The following is a 22,566-nucleotide window of genomic DNA, read 5'->3' on the forward strand; positions in this document are numbered from 1 at the left end:
GGACTTGGCTTGTCCCCCAGTAAAGACACAGCCTGACTGCTGGAGGGTTCAGTGGATGAATCTGAGCAGTTTTGCAGGATGTCTAACATCATTTGACAACCAGCAGTGAAGAAGAAGAGGAAAGGTGAATCCCAAGCAGAGCAAATGGGTCTTCAAGAGAAGCAGCCAACAAGGGGGTGCTGCTGGGAGATGCATCTCCTGGGATTCCTCTGCACCCACCTCTGGGTTAACTCACCGTGCTGTTCTTGTTCAAACAGCTCTGTTCAGACAGTGAGGTGAGTCACTCCAGCATATTTAGATCCTTACATAACTAAAGCCAAAAGGCAAGGTGTTACAGCATTGCTGCCAACAAAAATGTCCAGGGACCAACTTTGCACTCAAGAAAATGAATAAACACCCCCTCCAGAATAGACTGAGAGCATGTCTTAGACATTACCAGCATAGTATTTTGCAACAGGGGTGAGCTGCAGCTCTACCTCTGGTGGCAGCTGTTTTACCACACTACCTGGTGGGGCAAGGTTGAAAACATAATAATAATTCAGGACTATTTCTATGTTCCCAGTGCAAACCCTGATCCATAGAGTTACACATATTTCCACGTACAATCCATTCGTGCACTTTTCAGCATCATGTGTGAAGTGGTAACCTAACATCACAGGACCGGTGAAACCCTAGAGATACAGATGAGAATCATTGCAGACCACTTGCAAACAGGAACTAGAGATGGTTTTGCAAATATGATTCAGTACTAAGTAGCAACAGGACATTTCTGCTCAAACCACTCAACCGTGTTGTCTCCTACTGGGCAGCAGCCATTCCTCTAGCTTCATGCCAGTAAGTGTGAAGTGGCTTTAACAAAAGGCAGTATTTTACCATGTTGTCCAAATTCTGCATCTCACTCAGCTACCCAAAACAGCAGCTGCCTCACACCTGCCCCCTGCAATAAGGGAAACTCCCTTTATTAAAAGTTCAGTCCCCAGGAAACAGAATGACACTATTGCCTTGCAGATACACACCACACCCAGCACTTACTTCTAACTAGGCTGTAACCACTTCAAAGCAGCACTGCCCTGAGTAATGCTAATTCCTGAGAGGGTTAAATCAACATTTCCTAAATGTGAACACCTAGCAAACTCAAAGACTCCAGCTATGTAGGTATCTGTGCTGAGCATGTCTGAGTGACCCAAAAAAGACTAGGAAGACTAAAGGCCAGGTTCTGATGCCTCTCTGACAGCAGGACATTGCTTGGGTGAGAGACAATCCCAGAAACTGATGTGTCTCATATTTCAGAGTAAACGGAGGAAAGCTGTGAACCTGCCAACTTAATCTCAGAAAAGGGTTTTTTACCCCAAACCTGGTGATAATGTGGAGCTCTGTGCCTGTAAGGAGGTGCTGGAGGGTCTCTGTCCCATCTTACTACAAAGTCCTATCTCATCTGGGATGTTTTAGAGGGGGTAAACCAGAATTCATAACCCACAAGCAAAAGTCAAGTTACAGATCAGCCCTGAAGCATGAGGTTAGATCAGAACCACTGTTTTACCAGAGACAAAGCAAGAAAACCCATTTCCTGCAGGGGGGAATGCCAATGTTTTGTCAACAAGGGCAAAAAACTGTTCTTGTAAATCATCTTGTATTCAAGGACCTACTCATGGCACTAAGTCAACTCTTCGGTTTTTTTGGATTACTGAAGAGAAAACTTCTTCCAAAGCTAGGCTTGTTTCCTTCCTACAGGCAAACCTTGCCACTCAAGTGGGTCTGCTCCAAAATTGCAGCTGTACCTTTTTTTTTAACCTCAAACCACTTTGCTGGCCTCAGGCAGTGACCTCAGCACCATTGTGGACTGCTCCTGAAATCTCAGACTTCAGCAGGTTTCAGGCAGTTTCCTATTTAAAATAATGTACTACCAAAGCTATGGCCTCAGATCCCTCTTCTCCGAATGGATTACCCAGAATCTTGGCTTTTTGCTCTTAATTCCATGACTGACACATTTCCATCTTGTTTCTGGGAAAGTATTAAAGCTCAGTGCCCCAAAAACCTGTATACTGGGAATGCATTTCTTGTGTCTTTGCAACCCCCACCCACACCTTCCAAGGCAGATCTGGTATTCTTGGTGTAAGAGCATGATTTCATGCGAGACCAAGAACACAACTGGGGACCATCAGCAACGTTTTCCTTCTCCTGCGAGCAGATGCCTCTGGTTAACTGCTCCCTGTAGAAGTTATTCCATTCCTACCCATTTCCTGGGCTGGCAGAATGGCAGGAAGCTCGGCAGAGTCACAGGCACACATGTGAACACTGCTGCTTCTGAACCACTTGCTCTTCACTTCAGGCCCATACTGCTGAGGTGTGGGACAATCAAATAATGATGTTCTGATCTATGTGGAAAGCCACTGCAGCCTTTTAAACAGGTTTAAAAGCTCATTTTCTTCTGTTTTCCCTTCTTCCTCTACCAACATCATACGCATATTAACATGACCAAACATTCTTGCCAAGCAGTACATTAAAAAAAATATATAAATCATTGTCTACAATTGAAACTGTCTTAAAATGCTTCAGTGAAGTTTTCTTTAAATCATGGGTGCATAAATCAATACAAAAAGCAGACAGAGCAGAGTGAATACACTTGTTTTGGCACTGGGAAAATCCATATATCGGGAATCTGTGTTTTATATATATGTTTTTATGAGACTGTATAAGTTAAAGATAGACCCAGAACTTTTAGGTCTCCAAACATCACTGACCAAAAAGACATATAGAAAAAGGTGTGATGTTTTTATGTTACTTCAGAGTAAGTCAAGCCACGAAGAGCGTTAGAGAGAACAGTCTCTGATGGCTCCTTCCATGGTGATGGCATGGGTTTTAAGAGAGTAAAAGACTCATTAAACACATTTGAAACGTTTCAAATTAAAGTGCTTTTTCTTTTGTGAAGAAGGACTGGCTCAGCCTGGTCTGTGTGCTGCAAATGTTGGTGACCACGACTTGAAGGTGTCAGAGTTCTGCTTTCCACCACGACTAGTTCATTACTATGTGCAAATGATGTTCAGACCGAGATCTTCTGCAATAAATGCAAAAGCCAAGAACCCAATGCTTATTTGGTTGAGTTAAAGGTACGATTCAGGTAGGTGTTAGCAGCAGCAGGTGGCTACACTCTGAGAAGCCGGTGCCTAGCTTTTCAAGTAACAAATGCAGTAATAAAAATATGCATAAAATTAGTTCATGCTACAGCGCGGCAAACCAAGTTAATCATTCACATCCTCAAAGCAGGACAAGAGTTACAATGCCTGACTGATGATAAACCATAATACATTTCCGTGAAACACCATCCCATATTTTCATAATGACTTCTTTAAATATCAGTCAATTTTCTAAATCAGTGTCATAGGCAGGTCAACAGAAGGATATGTTGCTGACTGTCTCTTTATGCCTGCCTGGTTACAGTCATAAGCAAAATATGGCTTCAAACTGCCCTATCAGTTTCAGAATCGCCTCCACCACAGCAGCACCAGTTTGCCCAGTGCCAGCAGCAGCAGCAGCATCCCTCCTCTGCCCCTGAAGGCAGGGACACAACTGGAAGTGGAGCACAAAACAGCTGATGGATCTGTCTTCAAGGCTGAAGAGAATGCTGTTCTTCTGATTTAGTAGATCCAACCAGGCCCTTAATAACCTCTTTCTCCTAGATAAAGACAACAAGTGAAATCCAGAAGGTTACACAAATGTTGATGGGCAGGACCTAATAGGTGGTAATAGGTAGGGACATGTGGAATGTGATCTGGGAAAGTTTTGCTCAGTCTTAGGCCCTTGAGATATCCTAGAGGACAAAGGTTTCAGGTGGAAGTCTCCCTGCCAACCTCCTGCCTATGATCCACAGCATTCCTATGTCTTCACAACTCAAGGTAAAAAACAGGCACCTCTTGTTCCTCGGTCTGTGGCAACCTGCAATTACAGCATTCTCCTCGGGAGCAGGACCACCCAGTCCCTGAGTCCCCACTGCACAGGAGAGGTGGAAAACCCTTCCACCTAGAAAACTTCCCAGACTGAATTGCCTAAAATTCAAAGGTGACACAGAGAGAGCAGCCCTTGAAGAAAGCATCAGATGTGGAGGTGTTGTTGCAACCTGCCCACACTCTCCCGTTCTCTGCTACCCCTGGTCTGAGAGGACAGATCAATCACAGTCCAGGCAGTGGGGCACTGGGCATCCAACATATCAAAACACACAACCAGGGCTGAAGGTGAAGGTCTTCACAAGGGAGAAAAGTGTGTTTCTTTTCAAGATGTGTACAAAAAGCTTCCCAGCTGAACTGAGGCTCCACGTTTCTGACAGGGAAGTGAAATCACTCCCCAAGATAAGGATGTAGCAATCGGTGCTACAGCTTGTATTTGACATCTTCCTTAAATCCCCAGCTCCTAGAGTCACGGTGTGATGTGAGACTCCACTCTTTTCACAAAGATTAAAGTGTGCTCCTAGCTCCTATGTTGAAAAGCGCACTTCAGACATGACTTTTTTTCTGGCTCAACATCAAAAAAACGATTAAAAAAGACCCACACTGACAATCTTCTGTACAGCCAGATGTTGAAGTCAGTGTTATACTAAAGTCATTTTCATACAGATTTATGATCCTTTAAATTTCTGAGCTTAGTGAAAAAGTACTCTATTAACTTCTCCAGGGATATGACCAATAAAATAGTAGCTGAACTGTGTACTTCTTAGTACCTAAAACTTTTGCAGTGTCCTTTACTTAAGGAGACCGCACATCATTTCTTCCCCAATTTCTATACCTTTCCTCAAGGTTTATGCTTGTATGCCATGCAGTCATGGCCCCAAAACCTCCCCAGTTGCCCCCCACTGCAGCCCCCCAGCTCATCTCTCAGAAGGCAAACCACCATGCCCAGAGGGCAGTGATGGAGGGGCGAGTTGCATTTAGAACTTGGACCTGTACCTTTCTGCATCTCCATGCCCATCCCCTTGAACAGGTGTTTGCAAATACGTATGTGCCCCACACGCGCCAAGCACACACAACACAAAGAAAAATGTCCTCAGTCTCTTGCCTGACAGTGAGAGCAGACATGAAGGCAGTCAGCCTCATCTGCTTCCAAGCACTGGGTCTGGTGGCAGCCCCAGGTGTGAGCAGCGAGCCCTACCTACAACCATTGTCACAAGACACATAAATCTTCTAACTGTTGCTCCAGCAGCTAAGAAAAACGAAGATCTCTTCTCAATATAAAACATTCAGGCAGCATGAAGCATCAGCTGTTCCCCCAGTAAGGCAGCAGCATCCTATCCAAAGTTTTATTGGTGGGGAATGCCTGCAGCTCCCTATCCTAGCTATGCTGTGAGGAAGATGATGACAAAGAGGAAGCAAAAATCCACACCTACCCTCAGGCTTTAAGGCTTCCAAGGGCTGTGTTTTGGTCAGTTTTCCCAAGAAACTTGGATAAAACTTTGCAGTGACAGTCCTGGCTCTGCAGCTGCTTCTTGAAATCTCCCCCCAGCTCCTGCAGTCCCACTGTGCCGACTTCTCACTCGTGCTCCCAAACAGCCAAGAGGGATGATTGCCAATTCACTCCATCGCCTTCAAAATTTCTCCTCCATTCTCACCTGCCTTTGCAGTGACACCTGAAGGACTGTGAGGTTGGCAGGATCCATTTGAACCATCTGGTTGACACCTCGTCTAGTCCAGGCTGGAAAATTCCCCCTGTTCCCTGACACGGTTTCTTCCAGTCTCCCGTGCTGGACCCAGCACTTGTTGTAAATCTTTACCTAAAGGAGACTTTGGTCAAGTCTCTTTCAGACATCCCTGTGAGAAGCCCACATCTCCAAGACTTCTGTCCATAGCTAGAGAGGTGGTAGCTGTGCCATGAACTCCCTTTCCAGTGAGGGGGCTCCCATGCATAACACGGCACCCAGAGCTGGGCAGGGCTACCAGCAGAGTTGGTGTCACCTGCTGCCTGCCCAAGGGACTCCTTACATGGCTCTTCCTCAGAGCATCCCCCCAATGCCCTATTCAGCTGGTTTATACCAGCTATGTCTGTGCTGTCAGATGCATCAGATCACTCTCTCTTAAGCAAAGCAGATGTGGTTCTGGGGACAATGATGTGGTTGAGGGAATGGCTCCCCAGGGGCAGCATGGATCAGGCGGCTCTCCATCCCACTCTCTCCCAGCAGCCTGGGTGCTTACAAGCTCTCCCTCAAGCCCTCCCTCTGGGTTTTAGTACACAGAGCACATGTCCTTAGCATTGTGCTACAGAAACATCACACTGTGACAAAGCCATCACTGTGACCTGAGAAACCACTATGAAACTGGTAATATTTCAAAAAAGCTCGGAAAAGAGCCATGCTGAGAGCTGTTTGGACCCAGGCACTGTGTGTCCTGGAGGAACCCCCCTGAGCAGTGGGACAGGAGCTGCTCATCCCCACTGGGCCAGGGTATGAGATGCTGTGGACTGGGTGCCCTTCGCAATATGGATGTAGACACTGTGACAAATCCATTTCATTGCTTACCCCATAAGTGTGAGCTGACACTGAGCTGCCCTTTTGTGTGGTTTCTCTCTTTCATTGCTCCCCTGCTCCTGTCATGACATTCCTCACCTAACCCTTCTCTTGCCCTGATGCCCTTTCTTTGACTTAAATCTGAAACCTCACCTACTGTGGAAAGCAAAATAGAAGAGCAAGGAAGAGTGGAGAGGAAAAGGTGAAATAAAAAAAAAAAACCCACAGAAATAATCATGGTGTAGTCATAACAGCCAAGAGGTAGAAAGGTAAAGAAAGGGGAGGGAAAAGCAAAGCAGGGGCCCACAGTCATGGGATGGAGACGGGGAAGAACGTGCAGAGGAAAGGTGGAGAGCTTCAGCCAGGGAAATGTGGAAACAGAAGAAGAAAGGAAAAGGCCAGCCTGGCTGGGGAAAGGCATGCATCCATCAGAGGGTGTAGGGGACCAACCCACAGGGCAGTATCGCACAGCTTGGGAAAATGGGATGGGGTGGACGGGGTCACACGTGTCCCACACACAGCAGGCATGCAGCCAATGCTTCGCCACACAGCAGGTGCCCAGATGGGCACTGCAGCACAGTAAGGTCTGGAAGTTTCCTACAGGTGTGACCAGCCTGGAGAGCATAACAGCCTGCCATGCACAGACAGGACTTTTTAGCAGATATTTCTCCCATTAGCTCAGACATCTTCAACCCCACTGGACTAGACTGGCTGATTCCTTCTTTGTTCACAATTTCCATTTGCTTTGTCAGTCTCTGATTTTGCTGGTCTCCTTCATATCCTGTTGCTCTGAGCTTCTTGGCTGTGTTCCCCTCTGCTGGCATGAGGACCACAGGAGCTCAGGGTCTCAGGTTTTTCTGCTCTATTAATCATTTCAACACCGTCTTCTAGTGAGCTTCCCCAGGGATGCAGTGACAACGCAGAGCTGCGCTGCTCCAGCACACACAGGACAGATGCTCGAGGACACTTCAGAGGCCAAGTACCACACGGCCTTGCTAGCTCTTGGTGTCAGCTCTGTAGGAGCCAGGGTCTATCGAGCCTGCCTTCTTACCTGCACCAGGGCTGAGGCATGAGCAGCCGTGTGGCTCCCTGACAGCATCTCTGCTCAGCACTCTGCATCTTAGAGACCGGACAACGAACATGGAGATGGAGCCATTCCCACCTGACACCACCCCATGGAGGGCAGAGAGCAAAGGCGCTTTGATGACCAAAGAAACCACATGTTTAAATGAAGACTCCAGTCCTTCGTTTAAACTATGACACATATGCACATCATCGCACTGTCCCCCGCGGGCTTGGAGCAGAAGCCACCTCTCTACTGCTCCCGCAGCTTCACCTGGGAGAAGAATGGTTAGCTAATTAGCTTGGCATGCATGCGGCTGCATCGTGGGAAGGGCTGGCGCTGGGGCTGATCCCTGCGCCTGGGTGCGATGGGAAGGTGAGACCCACCCTTCGGACCAGGATAATATTTTTCTAATGCCTTGCAGTGGCTGGCTTTTGTTTTGCTGAGCTGTTGCTATGCACCTGAGGCTCCGCAAGGGAAGTCAGCTCTCCAGAGGAAACAACACTGGCAAAAAGTCACCAAATTGTTCTGGCTGTGTTCTGTGTCATGAACAAACACATGAATCTGCACTTGTTTATCAGGAGGCACAAGGGCAGTATTTTGCCAGTTATCCGCAGAGGTGATTTGTCTATTGGACCTGCTAGTCTCAGTGGCAGCAGTTAGCCCCAAAAACAAAACCAGGAAGAGACTAAGTGTTCCCATACAACTTCCAGCACAATCAGCAGCCCTCCTCGAAAGCACCTTTTAAACAAGAAATGGGAGAGGGAAAAAACAATTAGCACTAGAGACTTTATTAAAAAAAAAAAAAAAAAACAAAACAAAAAAAAAACCAATTCTTCCATTAATCAGACCCTTATCAGCAGCAAGGTGATATAAAGCCAGGGTTTAATTGGAACTGAGAAAATGTGTTTGTGCTGGTGTGGAGAGCCTTGTCTATGCGAGCAGGAATGTGGCCTGCATCCTGTTTTCTTTACTGATGGGGGAGGAATCCGCTCTGCAATTCCTTGAAAGGCTGATGCGTGTTTTCCACCAGCTCCATGCTGGGTTTGTGAATTAGGTTCCTGCTTCTCAGCATCCTGGACAGCAGCTTTGTGCTCAGAAGGATCCCAAAACACCGGCTATGTTTTGTAGGAAAACAACCGCCATCCTTCCATCAACAGCAGCAGGTGCCTGGGCTCCTGGCACCTGCCATCCCTTTGTGCTCTGTCCGATTCCCCCGCTGCTTGTGGGCAGAAAGATCATTCCCAAAGCAGGGGGATTTAAGATTTCAGTGTTGGTTTACTCAGTGACCCTGTTATTCAGCTGTGCCTTTGCAAAGGGCAAGACAGGCAAAACATGATTTGTAAAGGGCTTGCAGGTTAGAGAGAAGCCCAGGGCTGTGTTCCATCCTGCAAAGGGTGAGGAAGTGCCTGGGGATGCTGAGTGCCCTCACCTCTCAGGGACATCAAGAAAAAGCAGTATGCATGGCAGGAACCTTCAGTCCCTCTGCTCCTGCTACCCCGTGAGTTACCTTTGAAAGGTGCTTGATATTGCCTTCTTCATGGTCAGTACTCAGGGATGGTGTTCAGCCTCTGTCAGCTCCTTGGCTCCATGCCCAGCGCCAGGGAGGGTCTCTCCGATTCACCTGGGTGGCCCTTTTCCCTCTGCCAGGGGTGTTTCTGCTTCATTACATCCATCTCTTTTTATCATAACACTCAGATATCCCATCCCACACCGCCGTGTGGGGTGCTTCAGTGAACTTTAACCCCGTTTCAATACCATGGCATTAAATATTAGGCTATCTTTAATACTGGGATACATAAAATTTATAAGCACCTTTACCCTTTTCCCAGCCCCAGCCTCTCAGAAAGGGAATCACAGTAATGTCTCCATCCTCCTTTCATCTGTGCAGTTACTGTCAGGATGAACAGCCCAAAGCCAACAGCCTTTTCTACACAAAAACTCTGGTGGGCTGGGATGGCAATGTCACCTGCCCAAACCACCTAGGACTGTCCTTGGAGCACTGGCCACACAAATACAAAGTCTGGTTTTCCTAGGCAGGATTGGGTATGTCACCCAAGAGCAAGTTTGCAGAAGTGTGGCAAATTCAGGCAGCATTGCAGCTCAGCATAATTAAGCAGCATTCTTATTCACGTCATCTGGCTTTGGCATAGGTTTTATTGTAGTCATTACAAAGACAGATATTACTTTTGGATTGACTCACTTGATGGGTTGATCAGCACTTTATTGTAGCCTCCAGTTATAGCACTTTTTATGGCATCCAGAAGAACTTAACCATTAGCACGCTATTAGGAAGAACACTGGCAGCTGATTAAGTTGCTGAAGGTCAAAGACATTTTTCTTAATTGCTCTGTATATGCTCCCTCCTCCTCCCCCTCCAACAGAGCTGGAGGGAGATCATTCTGTTTTAATAATAAAGTCACAGAGGCATACCTCGTATTTGCCATCAAATCCCCAGGGAGAGGGTTGTTCACCATTTCAGAACTTGCCTAAACTGTTATGGTCCTGCTGCTGAAATGAAGTCTTGGAGATTTTCACGGCATGCATTGAAAACTAAAAAAAAAAAAAAAAAAAAAAAAAAAAAGCCATCAGGGTGACTTACTGAATTGGTTAACACATATTGCAGATAATGTGCTATTAGGGTCATAATACAATGAATGCATGGATATGCTGAAGGGAGGGGTCTGTCTTTGGGAGAAAAGTGAAAATGATTTTCTAGCCTCTTGTAAACTCTGACAACTCCTAGGTACATTATCAGAACCACTCCATCACAGACTAAAGATCCTGGAGTTTGTGAGACTCTTTCTATCAGCCTTGTCATTCTTTCCTTTGGATGCAGCACTTCAGGTGTTTCCCTGTAAATTCTCAACAAAAGCTGCTCAGCAAGGTGTTCATACCCTGTCCTCCAGACAACACCAGCTATGCACTGAGCTGTACTTGCAGCGTGTTCCAGATGCACTGCAGGGATAGTGATTTCCAGTGCAGACTCTAACTGAGCCCGTGACACCCTCCCTCCCCTTCACCAACACAACTGGAGAAAGAGAATTCGTTTAAATCAGAAAATAAGCAATTTTCCCCTCTGTGCTCCTTGTCTCAGCAGCCTGCACCCTCTGGGATGCAGCAGAAGGTGAAAGGGAGGATTGCCCTCCGCTGCACAGCTCCCAAGCAGGCCCCCTCCCCCCACCCCCCCACCCCCCCCCCAACCTGGGACAGCAGCCCCCAGCCTCCTGCTGCTGGAGAGAGTGCACGTCCCGGGATGGGGCATGGCTCTGCTGGCTGCTTGCCCTGGCTGCAGGGTGAGCTGAGGGCTTCAGCTCCCTTGTACCATGTGCTCCCACTCCCTGCTTCACCAAGCCTCTTGTGAAAGGCATCCACCCAAAATACCCCTCCCTCAAAGCATCCTTCTATTTTTATATCAATACGTCTTCTCCTGAGCAGAACCTATCAGTTCAACAAACATGAGATGTGAACAGAGTTCCATAAAAAAAAAATTGCCCAACTTGGTGAGGACAGAACTGTCCCACAGTGCAGAAGGAAAGTTAGCTGCCTGTAGGCTACCGAGAAAAGGTTCTTCAGGAAGAAATACCTGCTGCAGAAAAGACGACAGTCACATGCAAGGCACAAGAGGTCCACTTTTGTGGGAACTGCCAGTCATAAAAAGGACTGCTCAATCAAAAAGTTGTGTCTTAGGAAAGATACCTTATCACTTATACTTAGGACTGGCTTTGGAAGTTGCCTGCTTTCCTGTCTTTTCCTCTCGTATAAAGTCTTATTATTCTGTTCTTTCCTGTTAATGTGTGAGAATTTATAAAATATGCCTCCTTCAACCTACTTCAGTGAATCTTTATCACTGCATTCAATAACCACAGAATAAGCACAGCCCTCTCTTCTCTCTTTTCACCCTAATTAAGATGCCCACAAGCATCTCCTTTCTCTTCTTCCCTTGGGTGATAGCTAATTAGATCTTGTAATTAAAACTGTACCCAAAGGGCTGGGCTTTGCACAGTTGTTGGCTTTGTCCCAGGCTATCATGGGGTTACTGCCAGGCTCAAGTTGTTCCTCAGCACTTGGTGGGACACCTGAGGGACCTTATATAAGCTCCCAGAAAGGAGATAGTCCGAGGTTTTGTGATCAGGGCCTTGGGGGGCTTTTCTGGATGTCTGTCCTGAGGTAATTTTAAACCAGTTTTCCAGGTATTTTGACTTCCAGTATTTCCTTCTGTAGTACTCAGTGGTGAGTCCAAAGTTTCCACAAATGGATGTGAGTAGCCTGCCCTGGAAGATTTTCCATCATTCAGCCCTATGTCGGATTTTCCTCTGATCATTGATCTTAGGGCCAGAAAAAAAAACCAAAAACATCAAAACACCAAAACAACCAACTTACTCACAAATGGCTTGGTTAGAATTTTCTTGCTCCCTGTTTGGATGTCTTGCTTCAAGCCCACATACCGTAAGTGCATTTCTTACGGTTCCACCTCCAGCAAATGTGATGCTCCCCTTGCAGCTGGCTGAGCCTCGAGCTGCCCAAACAGGGACGCTTTGTTCTCTGAGACCAAGGGCTGACATGGTTCTGTGCCTTAAGAAAGACAAATAGAAGGCTGGGCCCAAAGCTGGCTCAATAAATATTCCAGATGATGGGGAAATCTTTCCTGGAAGATGTATGAATTTCTAGCAGCCCTCAGCTGCCCCATTCACACCGCCCGAAAACAGTCCAAGCAGGACACCATGGAAATTACCCCAAACAGGCAAAATTTTCAGGCCATTCTGAAACAAGGTTCAGCAGAAGAGGGGAAAAATGCACCTTAGATATTGTACATAGGAAATCTGCAGTGCTTCAGGGTACGTTTTTTTCTTCTTCTACCTGTAATTCAAGGTCCTTTTTATCATGGACCTTTACCATTAAAATCATAGAAACTATGACTTACTGTCATAGAAACATCTGAAGTAATCTGAGTTTCACGCACTCTGACACTGGGTCCCAGGACGGAGACTCGGCCATGGGAGATGCAACTCAGCCGAGAAAGCTGGACAGTAGGAAAGGATGGGGCTGTAGCTCCCTGAACTGCTGTTCCCAGGAAGCCATGCAAACCCACAAAAAGTGCTGTGGTTTCTGGGTATGCAGCAAGCACAGCCCTAGCTATTACATTGCTGTTTCTTTTTTATTCCCTTCTTACAGGTGCACCGAGATTCATGGAGTTAACTAGACCAGAACAATCTATGGTGTGGTCTTCATGCAAAGATGACCATCAAATGGATGATGGCTTAAAAAAATTAAAACAATCAGCCAAACTCAGATTTAAAAGTTGTTGGGTGCAGAAGAGAGTGTGTGGCTGCTCTGTCCCTGCAATGCCAACACCCACGGTCACAGAGCTGCTAAAAGGATCGGAAGCAAAGGACTCAACCACGGGAAAACGTTGACAGGATCCCTTGGTACAAGGATTCTAGCCAGCCTTGGCATCCACAGCCCTAAGCACAAGCTGGGGATAATTTCATATTATGAAATTATCATATATGTTCCCACTGGCATCTAGAAAGGAACAGGGTATTTATTTTAAGTGAAAGAACATTTAAGTCAGCTGGATGGATTCACTTTAAACTGAAATTTGCTCAGGACCATTCACAAGACTACACAGCCTCCACATCCCCACCCACCCTCATGGTGCTTTTGGCCATCTGGATTTCTTTCCCTTTATCCACCACCACCCAGCCATCAAATAAGGCAGAAAAATGGTATTGACTTTTGTCATTATTTATTACAAATTAGATTTTGCAAGTTACTGTCTAAAAAAATCAATATATTTAAATAAATACACAGATTTCTGAATGCTACATATGGCATGTGTGCAATAAGTCACTTAAAGATGAGACATTATACACACAAGGAGATATACATAGTATTTTACAGCAGTAGTTTTATTTTAAATTACTAGGCTCACATTAAACCATGTGCAAAATTTCCTCTGGAACAAACCCTTTCAAGGATTTTTTTTATTTTTTTTTTTTTTTTTAGAATGACTCAAACCTTCAGAAGGCCAAATATAAAATGATTCTCTGCAGCTTTGGGGACCAAATGATTTGTTTGCTGTTTCATTTATGATACAATCAGTTGGTCTCATTCCCCTCCGCACCCCACCCCCCGGGCTTAAAGCAAAATCAGGGAAGTATTTTGTATGTCCAATGGGACTACACTTGCAACAGCCACAGATTTTGGTCCACCACCACCTTCAAGCATCCTTTTTAAACGCTCACATGTAATACTGGGTTGGGCAGCGAGGGGGACCCAACAGTGGTTCCAGAAGAGCAATTATTTATCCGTGCTAACCAGATGACAGCTGCAGCCACGATTTATAAAAGAAGTTAATCTGCCCAGGCAAACAAAAGTGCACTTGTGATACAGCTCCAGAGCCTTGAGATTGTGTTTGCCTGCAAGATTGGTTTCTAGGTTCTGGGCTCAGTGATTTTTCCAAATTATTCCTCCTCTCCTCTGGGCCAGCACTACCGTGCTGCTCCACGGCTGGGGAAGCAGCCGGGATTCTGTCATGAGTTTAAATCTGAGCCTTTCTCCTAAAGCTGCACAGGCAGCATGGTGCTCTCCTCCTCCCAAATCTTCCCTCTGTGCCAGTCCCACCTGGCTGCCCCTGGCCTAATGTGTTCTCCATTTAGGTTACACCTCTCGCAGTGGCACACTATCCATATACCGGTCATCTATTATATAGAGCCCGAATCAAAAACCTGACCTAAGCGAAGCAGCAAGCAAGCCTTTGCAGGCTATTTTCCCACCACCCATCTTCTCTGCCCCTAGCCTTTCTTTTCAGGTAGAGCTGAAAGAAAGCTGGGGTGTTAGGTTAAGAGCTGGAAGAACACTACCCTGCTAAGGGTATGTCCAAGATGAGACAGATTCACAACACTGCACTCATCCAAGCTAGCAGCTCAGCTCTGCCTTGTACCCAGCAGGGCTCCCTCCCCCAGGCTACAGGGGGCTGCACGCATGGGGGTCCTGCAGAGATATAGCCCCACTTCAGCTGTGTCTGATGGCAGGAGCCCAGCTTGGATCTGGTGCAAGCTCCAGTGTAAGCAAGCTATCCTCCACCTAAACAAGAGCCACTTACGGATGGCCCTTCAGTGACCTTCTCAGCCAAAGAATGCCCCTGACTGCTCAGCTGGCTTTCAGGCTTCTAGATGATACATATTCTTTAATAAAAGTTGGGAGCTGCTTTACCGTGGGAGTCTCATTCATACGCATATCATACTCTCTGACAAGTAAGAGAAAAAAGTGCAAAGGTAGGCTCACGCTGGAGGTGGTCGATCCCCATCTACAAAGACCAGCCAAACCACCACTGAATGGGGCCACGCTGGAACCAGCGCTCAGCACCCAGCCTGGGGCTGCACTGAGCTGCCTGCTTTGTGAGTGATTCAACGGCCCAGCGCCGGCTGACCCTCTGCCTGGGACTCCAGCGCAGAGTTAAGCTAGTACTCCTCCAGCAAGACCCCTGCCCGATCCAAAAAGGCACAATTCAGCTCCACAACACATCTATGACTGTATAGAGGCAGTTTTCCCTTTACAACACTCTCTGGAGCGCATGCAGTACTGGTTCACACAACAGGAGCATGGAGGCTTCCACTTCTTCCCCCTTCCACTCATGGCCTTTCCTTCAGCTCTAACTACCGACAGCGGAGTTAGTGGCACCCACAGGACTCCAGATTCTTCTGGTGAACTTGATATGCACCTGATTCTTATCTCTTCTTCTTCCACGGCAAAACCATTGGCTGTGCGTCCCTCTGAGAATGGTGCTGGTGCTTGCCGAACCACAGGCTGGAGGCAGCAAGATCCCTGTAAAAAGAAGAGATGTGATGTTCATTCTCCCGTCCATTTTTCTAACTGCTCAGCAACTGCCCCTCTTTATGATATTTATCTACCCCTCACCAAGAGGCAGAAGATGGGGGAAGGAAAAGGGGGAATTTCTACTCGCAGACATATTAAGCCACAATGGGGATCCACCAGCGGCCAGTGGCAGCGGATTCAAGGAGTCCTGCAGCAGGGCATGACCCAAGCGATGCTTCCCCAGATCTGCCTTTCAGAAAGTGTTCCCACTGCATCCAATTTAACTGCCACCAACAGACCAACCCTCCTTCAGTTTGCCAACTCCCTTTAATTCATTTACATTCCTGGAGTCCACAGTTTCTCCCAGCAGTGAGTTCTGCAGCTCGCTGACGTGATGTGAGAAAAGCTTATTTCCTTCCATCCAAAGTTGCTGCCCAATGAACTTTTTTCCTGCATGACTGATGCCATCCCTCCCCCACTTTGTGTCTATCACCCATTTGCCTGTCCCATATCACAGCAATGTCCCACCCCAATCAAGAATTACATTTTGTGTAATATTCCTCTAGTTTTGGAAGGACACAAGCAACGCTGGCTCCCTCAGGTGCTAGCCTTCAATTCCATGGAGAGCAGAAACAGGCAAGTGTACTCACTTAAAGGGAGACAAGAGGGGGAAGGTTACTGCAGTCTGGGGTCACAACTGCAGATTTTGAAGTGCTCAGGAGGGACGTTCAGAGTGGGTTTCAGTGGCATGCTCACCTGAGAGCTCTCAGCAGGCCATGATGGGAAGGCCTCATGCCACCACTCTGTGGGGACTTCGCTGGTGCTCCAGAGCTCGCTGGGAGCTTCAGACTCTGGAGGTACCTAATGAGCAAGAGGAGATGCATGAACCACTGACATCCAGCCGTGTGCTATGGTAAGTACCAGAGGAGTGTCGCTTTAACATCACCCGTGACAGACTAAGACAGTTGAATGCATGTTTTTGAAGAGTTAATTGCAGTTATTTGAGAGCTATTCATAGCTCATTCTTACACTATCCTCTTCTGCCAGACCTCTCTCTATTCACCATCACATTTAATGATTGGGGATTTTAACTATTGCTTTGCTATGAAATGAATGACAGGTCTCTACAGTGACTCTGCTCCCCAACTCCCTGCAGTGTAAGCACGCCTCTGTGCCGCTGGCTGAAGTGAGACAACGGAGGGCCCATACGCACTATAAAACAAGCTGGCTATGGAAGATATCCGACTTCCAAGTCCCAGCTCACAGCAATCCTACTCTCCTGCAGCCTCTCCCACCTGAGCCGTGCAGGAGACACTGGTGTCCCAAAGGTTCACGTCCTGTGCTTGTCCCTCTTCCAGCATGCTGCCAGCAACTCCCTTCCCACCAGTGCACTCAGCGCTCCCTCAGCCTCCTGGCAGCAGGAGGAATGGAGGTAACATTGCTTCTTATCAGCTAGTAAAGAGACTATTCTACAACAAAACCACCTATTGACGCTTCGCCAGGGCCTCTTGGGAGGGGTATGGAAGCCACTAGACAAGTTCCAGCTGTTTGCAAAGAGCTGCGCAGCTGTCCCCATGGAGGCTGCAGAGTTACTGCAGCTCCGAAGCTCTGCCTGCCTGCCTGCACCCTCACCGAGCAGCCCCCAGGGACATCCCCAGGACCCCCGTGACTTACCCAGGCTTCACCTGGCAGAAGGTGGCACAGATGCTGTCCCTGGAGTGCGAGCACTCGCACCTGCTGAGTGATCTCTTGCGCCGCCTTGGTGGGCTTCCCAAGCCATAGGGAGCGGTGTGTCTGTTAAAACAAAAGAAATCAGCTATGTAACCAACTTTTTATTAGCCAACATGTTTATAACACCATCCTGAGGCAGACAAGCCAGTGCCGGGATAATAAAAGATGCATCTATAGACATAAGGTGAAAAGGTCACTGATACATCTAAGCCTTTAAACTTCATCTCCTCTCCTACCTGCTGTTTTCCCCACCCCACCCCTCCCAGGGAGATTGCCAGTATGTGCTGGGTCGCCAGTGGAATTTTCTCTCCTTGCAACAGCCCAAGCGCCCGTGCAAGGGTCGCAACATGGGCTAGGCAAGCTGGCAGCTCACCTGCGTGGCACAGCACAGGAGCAGCACAGATGCCCAGGCCCCCAGCAGAAGCTGCCAGCGCCTCAAGCTCAGAGGTGTCAGGGCTTTCCCTCCCCCTGTGGGTTTTAACACACAGGACATAGTACAGATCAAGATGTCTTGGGGCCGTAACAGGTTCTTCTGATCACGGCATGCTTTCAGATCTGTTAGCACATTCCCTGCTTCATCTTTGATTGCAATCTACTCTCCCAGAGGGTTTAGGATTGGCAGTGACTGCAACTATTCTCTGAGCAAGCAGCGAGTTGTAATTGCACGTTAGCAAGCACGATTATAACCACACCTGAGTACATGTGTTTTCCTACAGCGTGATGGCCATTGGTCTGAAACTGCTCCGAAAGCTGCCCGAGCATTCTCGAGGGCAGGACTTGGCAGCTGCAGGACCTTAGTGCCAGCCCACCCCTGCTTCGCTGGCTGCAGCTGCGCTGGCAGGCAGCACTTGGGGTTACTGCTCATGAGCGGGCAGAGCAACTTTCCAACTTGCAGCTGTAATGCCTCCGTGTTGCTTTGGGCACACAGAGGTGCAAATCTCAGAAGAAGCCGATGAGGAAGCAGAGCCCTGTGTTTCCACTCTGCTCTGCGGGGGTTACACCGCAACCCTGTGCAGAAGCACAGCTTATCCCTTTCTGGCTGCGGGAAAGGACTGGACTCGCAATGCTCTCTGGAGCAGGTGCTGCAGGCGCCTCACGGGTCTGGGACCCTTCCCCACCTTCCCCTAACCGAATCCCACCCTCGATCAGAACGTACAACGGCTAAGTCAGCAGCAGGGCCACCCCCCAGCCGGAAAGCAGCACTCATGCTCACCCAGGTGTGTTGACCCAGATGATATCCAGGTGGCAGAAGTAAATGCACTCCTTATCTAGCCAGCTGTTGCAGGAGCATCGCTTGGTCCTGGGGTGCGCGGCCAGGTGGGACTCGGGTGGCGGGTGGCCTGTACCTGCGGCAGAAGGAGGGAGGGATGAGCCGCAGGCTCGGTGCGGGGCGCTGGCGTGCCCGTCCGTGTGATGGCGCAGCTGCACCTCCGCGGAGGATGACGGCGGGCAGGCGGCTTTAGCGGGGCGGGCTCCGCGGGGGCTCGCGTAACCCCGGCAGCTGCAGGGGCCGCCCCGGGAACGACGCCCCCCACCCCGCAGCCAGCCGCCGGGCACCCCCCAGCACCCCCCGCTCAGGGGGCGCGGGTAGGTGTCCCCGCCTGGGCGGGCACCCCAGGGGCAGCGAGCCCCCTCCGGCCCGGGGCTCACCATCTCCCAGGAGGGCGCAGAGGGCGAGCGCCAGCAGCACGGCGGAGGCGGTGGGCATCGCCGCGGCCCGGCGGCGGGGCCGGGGCGGCCGCAGGGCTCCGGGGACTCGCTCCGGGGTTCTCTCTCTCTGCCCCCCGGGCCGGCTCCTCCTGCCGCTCCTCCGGGAGCCGCGCTGCCCTGAGCCGCCGCGCCGCGTCTGGAGGCAGCGGGCGCCCGGCAGGTGCTTTATAGCCCCGCCACGCCGCGTCACGGCCCCGCTCCGCCCCGCCGCGTGGGGCGGCCGCGGGGGAGCAAGCGGGGCGCGGGCACACGCGTGGGGGCGGCGGGGACCCCCTGGGCAGAGCCCTGCCCGCGCCGCGCTGCCCCCGCTGCCGGCCCCGCCGCCCCGCGGGCGGCGCCGAACACGCGTGGAACCTTCTGTCCCCCCCCCCCCGCGCTGCGAGGAGGGGGCGTGGGGACGGTGCGAGGAGAAAGTGGGTGCAGTGTAGGGGGGGGGAGTGGGGGCAGCGTGTGCGCGAGTGGTGTCCCGTGGAGGGGGGGGTCTCGGGTGGGGCGGCGGGGCCGGGGGGTCGCAGCCCGCCGGCGGCTGGGGGGCGGGAGGCAGTTCGCAGCCGCCGCCGGCAGGTGGAGCGGGCGGGGCGCGGGCAGCGTGAGCCGCGGGGGAACCGCCGCCCCACGCGCGGGTGATGCCGGCCCCGCGCGCGCCCCCGCGCAGGGTCCCCGCGCCGCCCCCCCCGCCCCGCGCGGCGCGGCCCGGGCGAGCTGGAGCGGCGGGAGCCGGGGGGATCCCCGTGGGGCTCAAGGCAGGTGACACGGTCACTGGCCCCAACGCGTGGCTCACTGCACTGGTTAAAGCCTTCTGCTAGGCTGAGCGGTTAACATCCCTTGCATTAATCCTCTCCGAGAGCTGTCTAATTTTGCTTCGACGTTAATGATGGCATACGCGATGCCATCTGCACACTTTTAGGATACGATCGACGTGAAATACGGCAATGACCTGCTGGCAGGCACGAGGAGGCCGGTAAAGCCGCCTGGTCCTGCCCATGGTGCGTGTTGTGCAGAAGCAGGACACTGTCCCCGAGAGGCGCCGGGCGCTGACCGCAGCAGGGCTGGCCAAAAGCCTCCGGGCACCCCGTGTCACCTGGGGCCACTGCCACACAGATCCGTGGTAAGTCTGGGCAGCAGAGCATGCCTGGAGTATGAGCAGGTTAGAAAAGCCAACAAAGACCTACTGCACTTGCCTTTCTGAGATGTTTTTAAAGCCTTCTTAGGAAAGGGAGTGTATTTTTATTTGTTTACAATGAGCACTTTAGGGTTTTATTGCACTGTTGTTATGAACAGATGCAAGATGACGGCAATTACAGTCAATCAGTGTGAGGTCTCAGGCAAAGTGTAACACGTGCATGAGGAATGGAAAGAGAAGTAAGAAAAAGTGCAATGAACCGAACCAGTGTGGAAAACTGCTTTCATCTGAGCAATAGTTTCTGCTCACAGCGTCGCGTGGAAGTGAAGCAAGTTATGATTGCATTCCTGCAAGCAATGACAAGAAGCTTTAACAGACCAAGCACCAGTGTGAGTGCTTCTCTCTATTCATGCAAAATGCATGTGTGCAGGGGAAAACCCACAGTGGGATCAAAAAATATGCTCAGGGGAAATTATTGTTCTATTCACCCAGCAACTCTGACTACGACGGCGCATGAGAACACGGATACTGTCAAGAGCTGCATTTACTGAGGGGGGAGGCGGGTGGCTGAAGCGTGAGGACACAGGAGGCCAGAGCAGATGAAAAAAAAAATATGGAAAAGCAGCTAAAATATCAGGGAGGGGATACATTAGGCAGAGGAAATCAGGAATAGTGAAAATTTTATTTTAAAATAATAAGAAAATGAAGATATAACTGATAAAATACAGCTTCGGTGTGACTAGCAAACAAGCAGAGGGAAGTTTTTAAGCCTGTGTGCCAGTGTAGTGATTGTCCTAAAGAATATAGGGAAATACAATAGCAGCATTACCTGTTACAGCCCATATTCCAGCTGTGCCAAGTTTCAGAGTTATGTCAGAGCTCGGATACTATGTGACATTCCAGATGCCAGTTCAGTGATATAATAAACCTCCCTTGGCTCCAGTTTCTGTGATCCTCACTCTGGTCACTGCAGGGTGAAAGAAGATATCCTTGACGTGGGGAAGGTAATGCAGCCGTAGTTACCCACATGGAGGAAAGGCTGGGGAATGAATGACTTCACTTTGCTTAAAGAAGGGGCACTTTCTGAGGAAAGGTGCTATCAGTTGTCTGCAAGAATTGCGAGACAGAGCCCCAGTAATATGGCTTTCCAGGATTCATTTGCTGAAAGGGATAGCCGAAAACTTTGTCACACAAAGACCTCATACCTCTGGGAAGGAAGAAGAGTCTCAAGCTAACCTGAGGTTTTGGAGATGAAGGTTCAAGTGATTACCTTCATCAGACTCCTTTTGTGGCTGTAGTTTTGTTGCTTAGCTTGCATTTCCAAGAAGCACCTGAAGCTACATGTCACTGTCTGCAAAGGTCTCTTGCTGTGCAGCCAGAGGAACAGAAGCACCCAGGCACCTGCGAGGTACCTGCCTTTAATGCCAGGTGCAGGAACATCTTTACAAACCAGACCCTTCACCCACTTCTTTTCTCACTTTTTTTTCTTCATTTCTCATAAATCCCAAGAGATTTTGCACTGTCGCAGAAAATTGAGCAAATGTTACACCTTCTTGTTCATATATGTCTACTGAATGGAGTTTGAACTATTTTTTTTCCTCCAGGAAATACCCTACTGTGTTGAGCAGGCACAAACCTGACCAGCACACGTATGGCTATTTGGCACCACTGTTTCAAAGATCTTGAAGAATGTGGAACTATGGAGAAAAGCCTCCGTTTGTTGCAGGGATGTAGGAACCCTGCAGACGAGAGGTGGAGTGGAGATCGCATTGACCAGGACCGCTTTGAACTTGATTCTGAGAGCTTTGTCCAGAGCCACAGAATTTCTGTATGGGAAGGTAAAAAAAATAATAAAGAAAAGACTTGTTAAAAAGTAATTTGCCTTTAGGTTTTTGAAGAACATCCAGACATAGGGCGAAACAGCTGTTTCAGCATCAGCCATCCCCACAGAGTACTATTCCGGTATCTAACCATGGTGGTTTCAAGGGTAGCTCCTCATTTTAGGCTGTTCCTTCGTTCTCTGGGCTGGGGGGTTCAGCTGGGACTGGGAGCAGTGGTTCTCCTCGACCTCCTAGACACAGAGAAGCTGCACTGCTTCTGCCACTGTCCCAGCTCCCCTGATAAAAAGCAGGGGCCACTGCTTCCCAGGGCCAGCCCTCCTGGCATTATCACCACACTAAAATCCCTAAGAAAAACAACAGGCTGGAGCAGAGGGATGGGTCTGTGCTACACAGACGTGGCTTCCAAAGGAGGAACAGAGGCATACACAGGATCATAAATGCCAAAGATGGGCTTTGCCTCCTGCCGTTATTTTTTCCCTTTTGTTTCTGACTGTAGGAATACATTGTTCACTTCATTGTGAAGAGTTTCAGGCAGACATGACGAAAGGGACAAAACAGCTCAAGAAAGAGACATCCCATGCAGCATTCATGAAGTGCGCTGTTTGGAAACAAGGAACGGGCAAACAGGAAAGTGCTTTAACCATTGAAAAGACAGGATCCCAGCATGTTCTTGGCACCAGCAGGAACAATGGGGTGATGTCACGAGCCAGAATTCCCCACGGTGGATGGAAGCCCAGCTAATAATCATAATTCTTGTCCTGGGACATTAGCAAAATTTTTCCACTGTTGG

At 49.3% G+C, this 22,566-nt stretch overlaps 1 protein-coding gene across 1 annotated transcript; it reads right to left on the minus strand.

Moving 5' to 3' along the window:
* Nucleotides 1-13,282: 13,282 nt before the first annotated feature.
* On the minus strand, nucleotides 13,283-18,934 carry EDN2 (endothelin 2). Its single transcript, XM_055800829.1, has 5 exons — nucleotides 18,753-18,934; nucleotides 18,316-18,448; nucleotides 17,046-17,165; nucleotides 16,128-16,232; nucleotides 13,283-15,380 (listed from the first exon to the last, which is right to left on the minus strand). Exons 1-5 carry the CDS (start codon nucleotides 18,808-18,810, stop codon nucleotides 15,284-15,286), a joined length of 513 nt encoding a protein of 170 aa, XP_055656804.1. The 5' UTR covers nucleotides 18,811-18,934; the 3' UTR covers nucleotides 13,283-15,283.
* Between the last annotated feature and the right edge of the window lie 3,632 nt (nucleotides 18,935-22,566).

This window comes from Falco peregrinus, chromosome 3, assembly GCF_023634155.1.
Source record: "Falco peregrinus isolate bFalPer1 chromosome 3, bFalPer1.pri, whole genome shotgun sequence".
Lineage (NCBI taxonomy): Eukaryota > Metazoa > Chordata > Aves > Falconiformes > Falconidae > Falco > Falco peregrinus.

Excerpts from the sequence above, each read along its gene's own strand:
- EDN2 (XM_055800829.1), bottom strand. The coding sequence starts at position 18,810 with ATGCCCACCGCCTCCGCCGTGCTGCTGGCGCTCGCCCTCTGCGCCCTC. Across the intron at positions 18,449-18,752 it reads CTGCGCCCTCCTGGGAGATG|GTACAGGCCACCCGCCACCC; the intron begins GTGAGCCCCGGG and ends CTTCTGCCGCAG. Across the intron at positions 16,233-17,045 it reads TTCTGCCAGGTGAAGCCTGG|GTACCTCCAGAGTCTGAAGC; the intron begins GTAAGTCACGGG and ends CTTGCTCATTAG.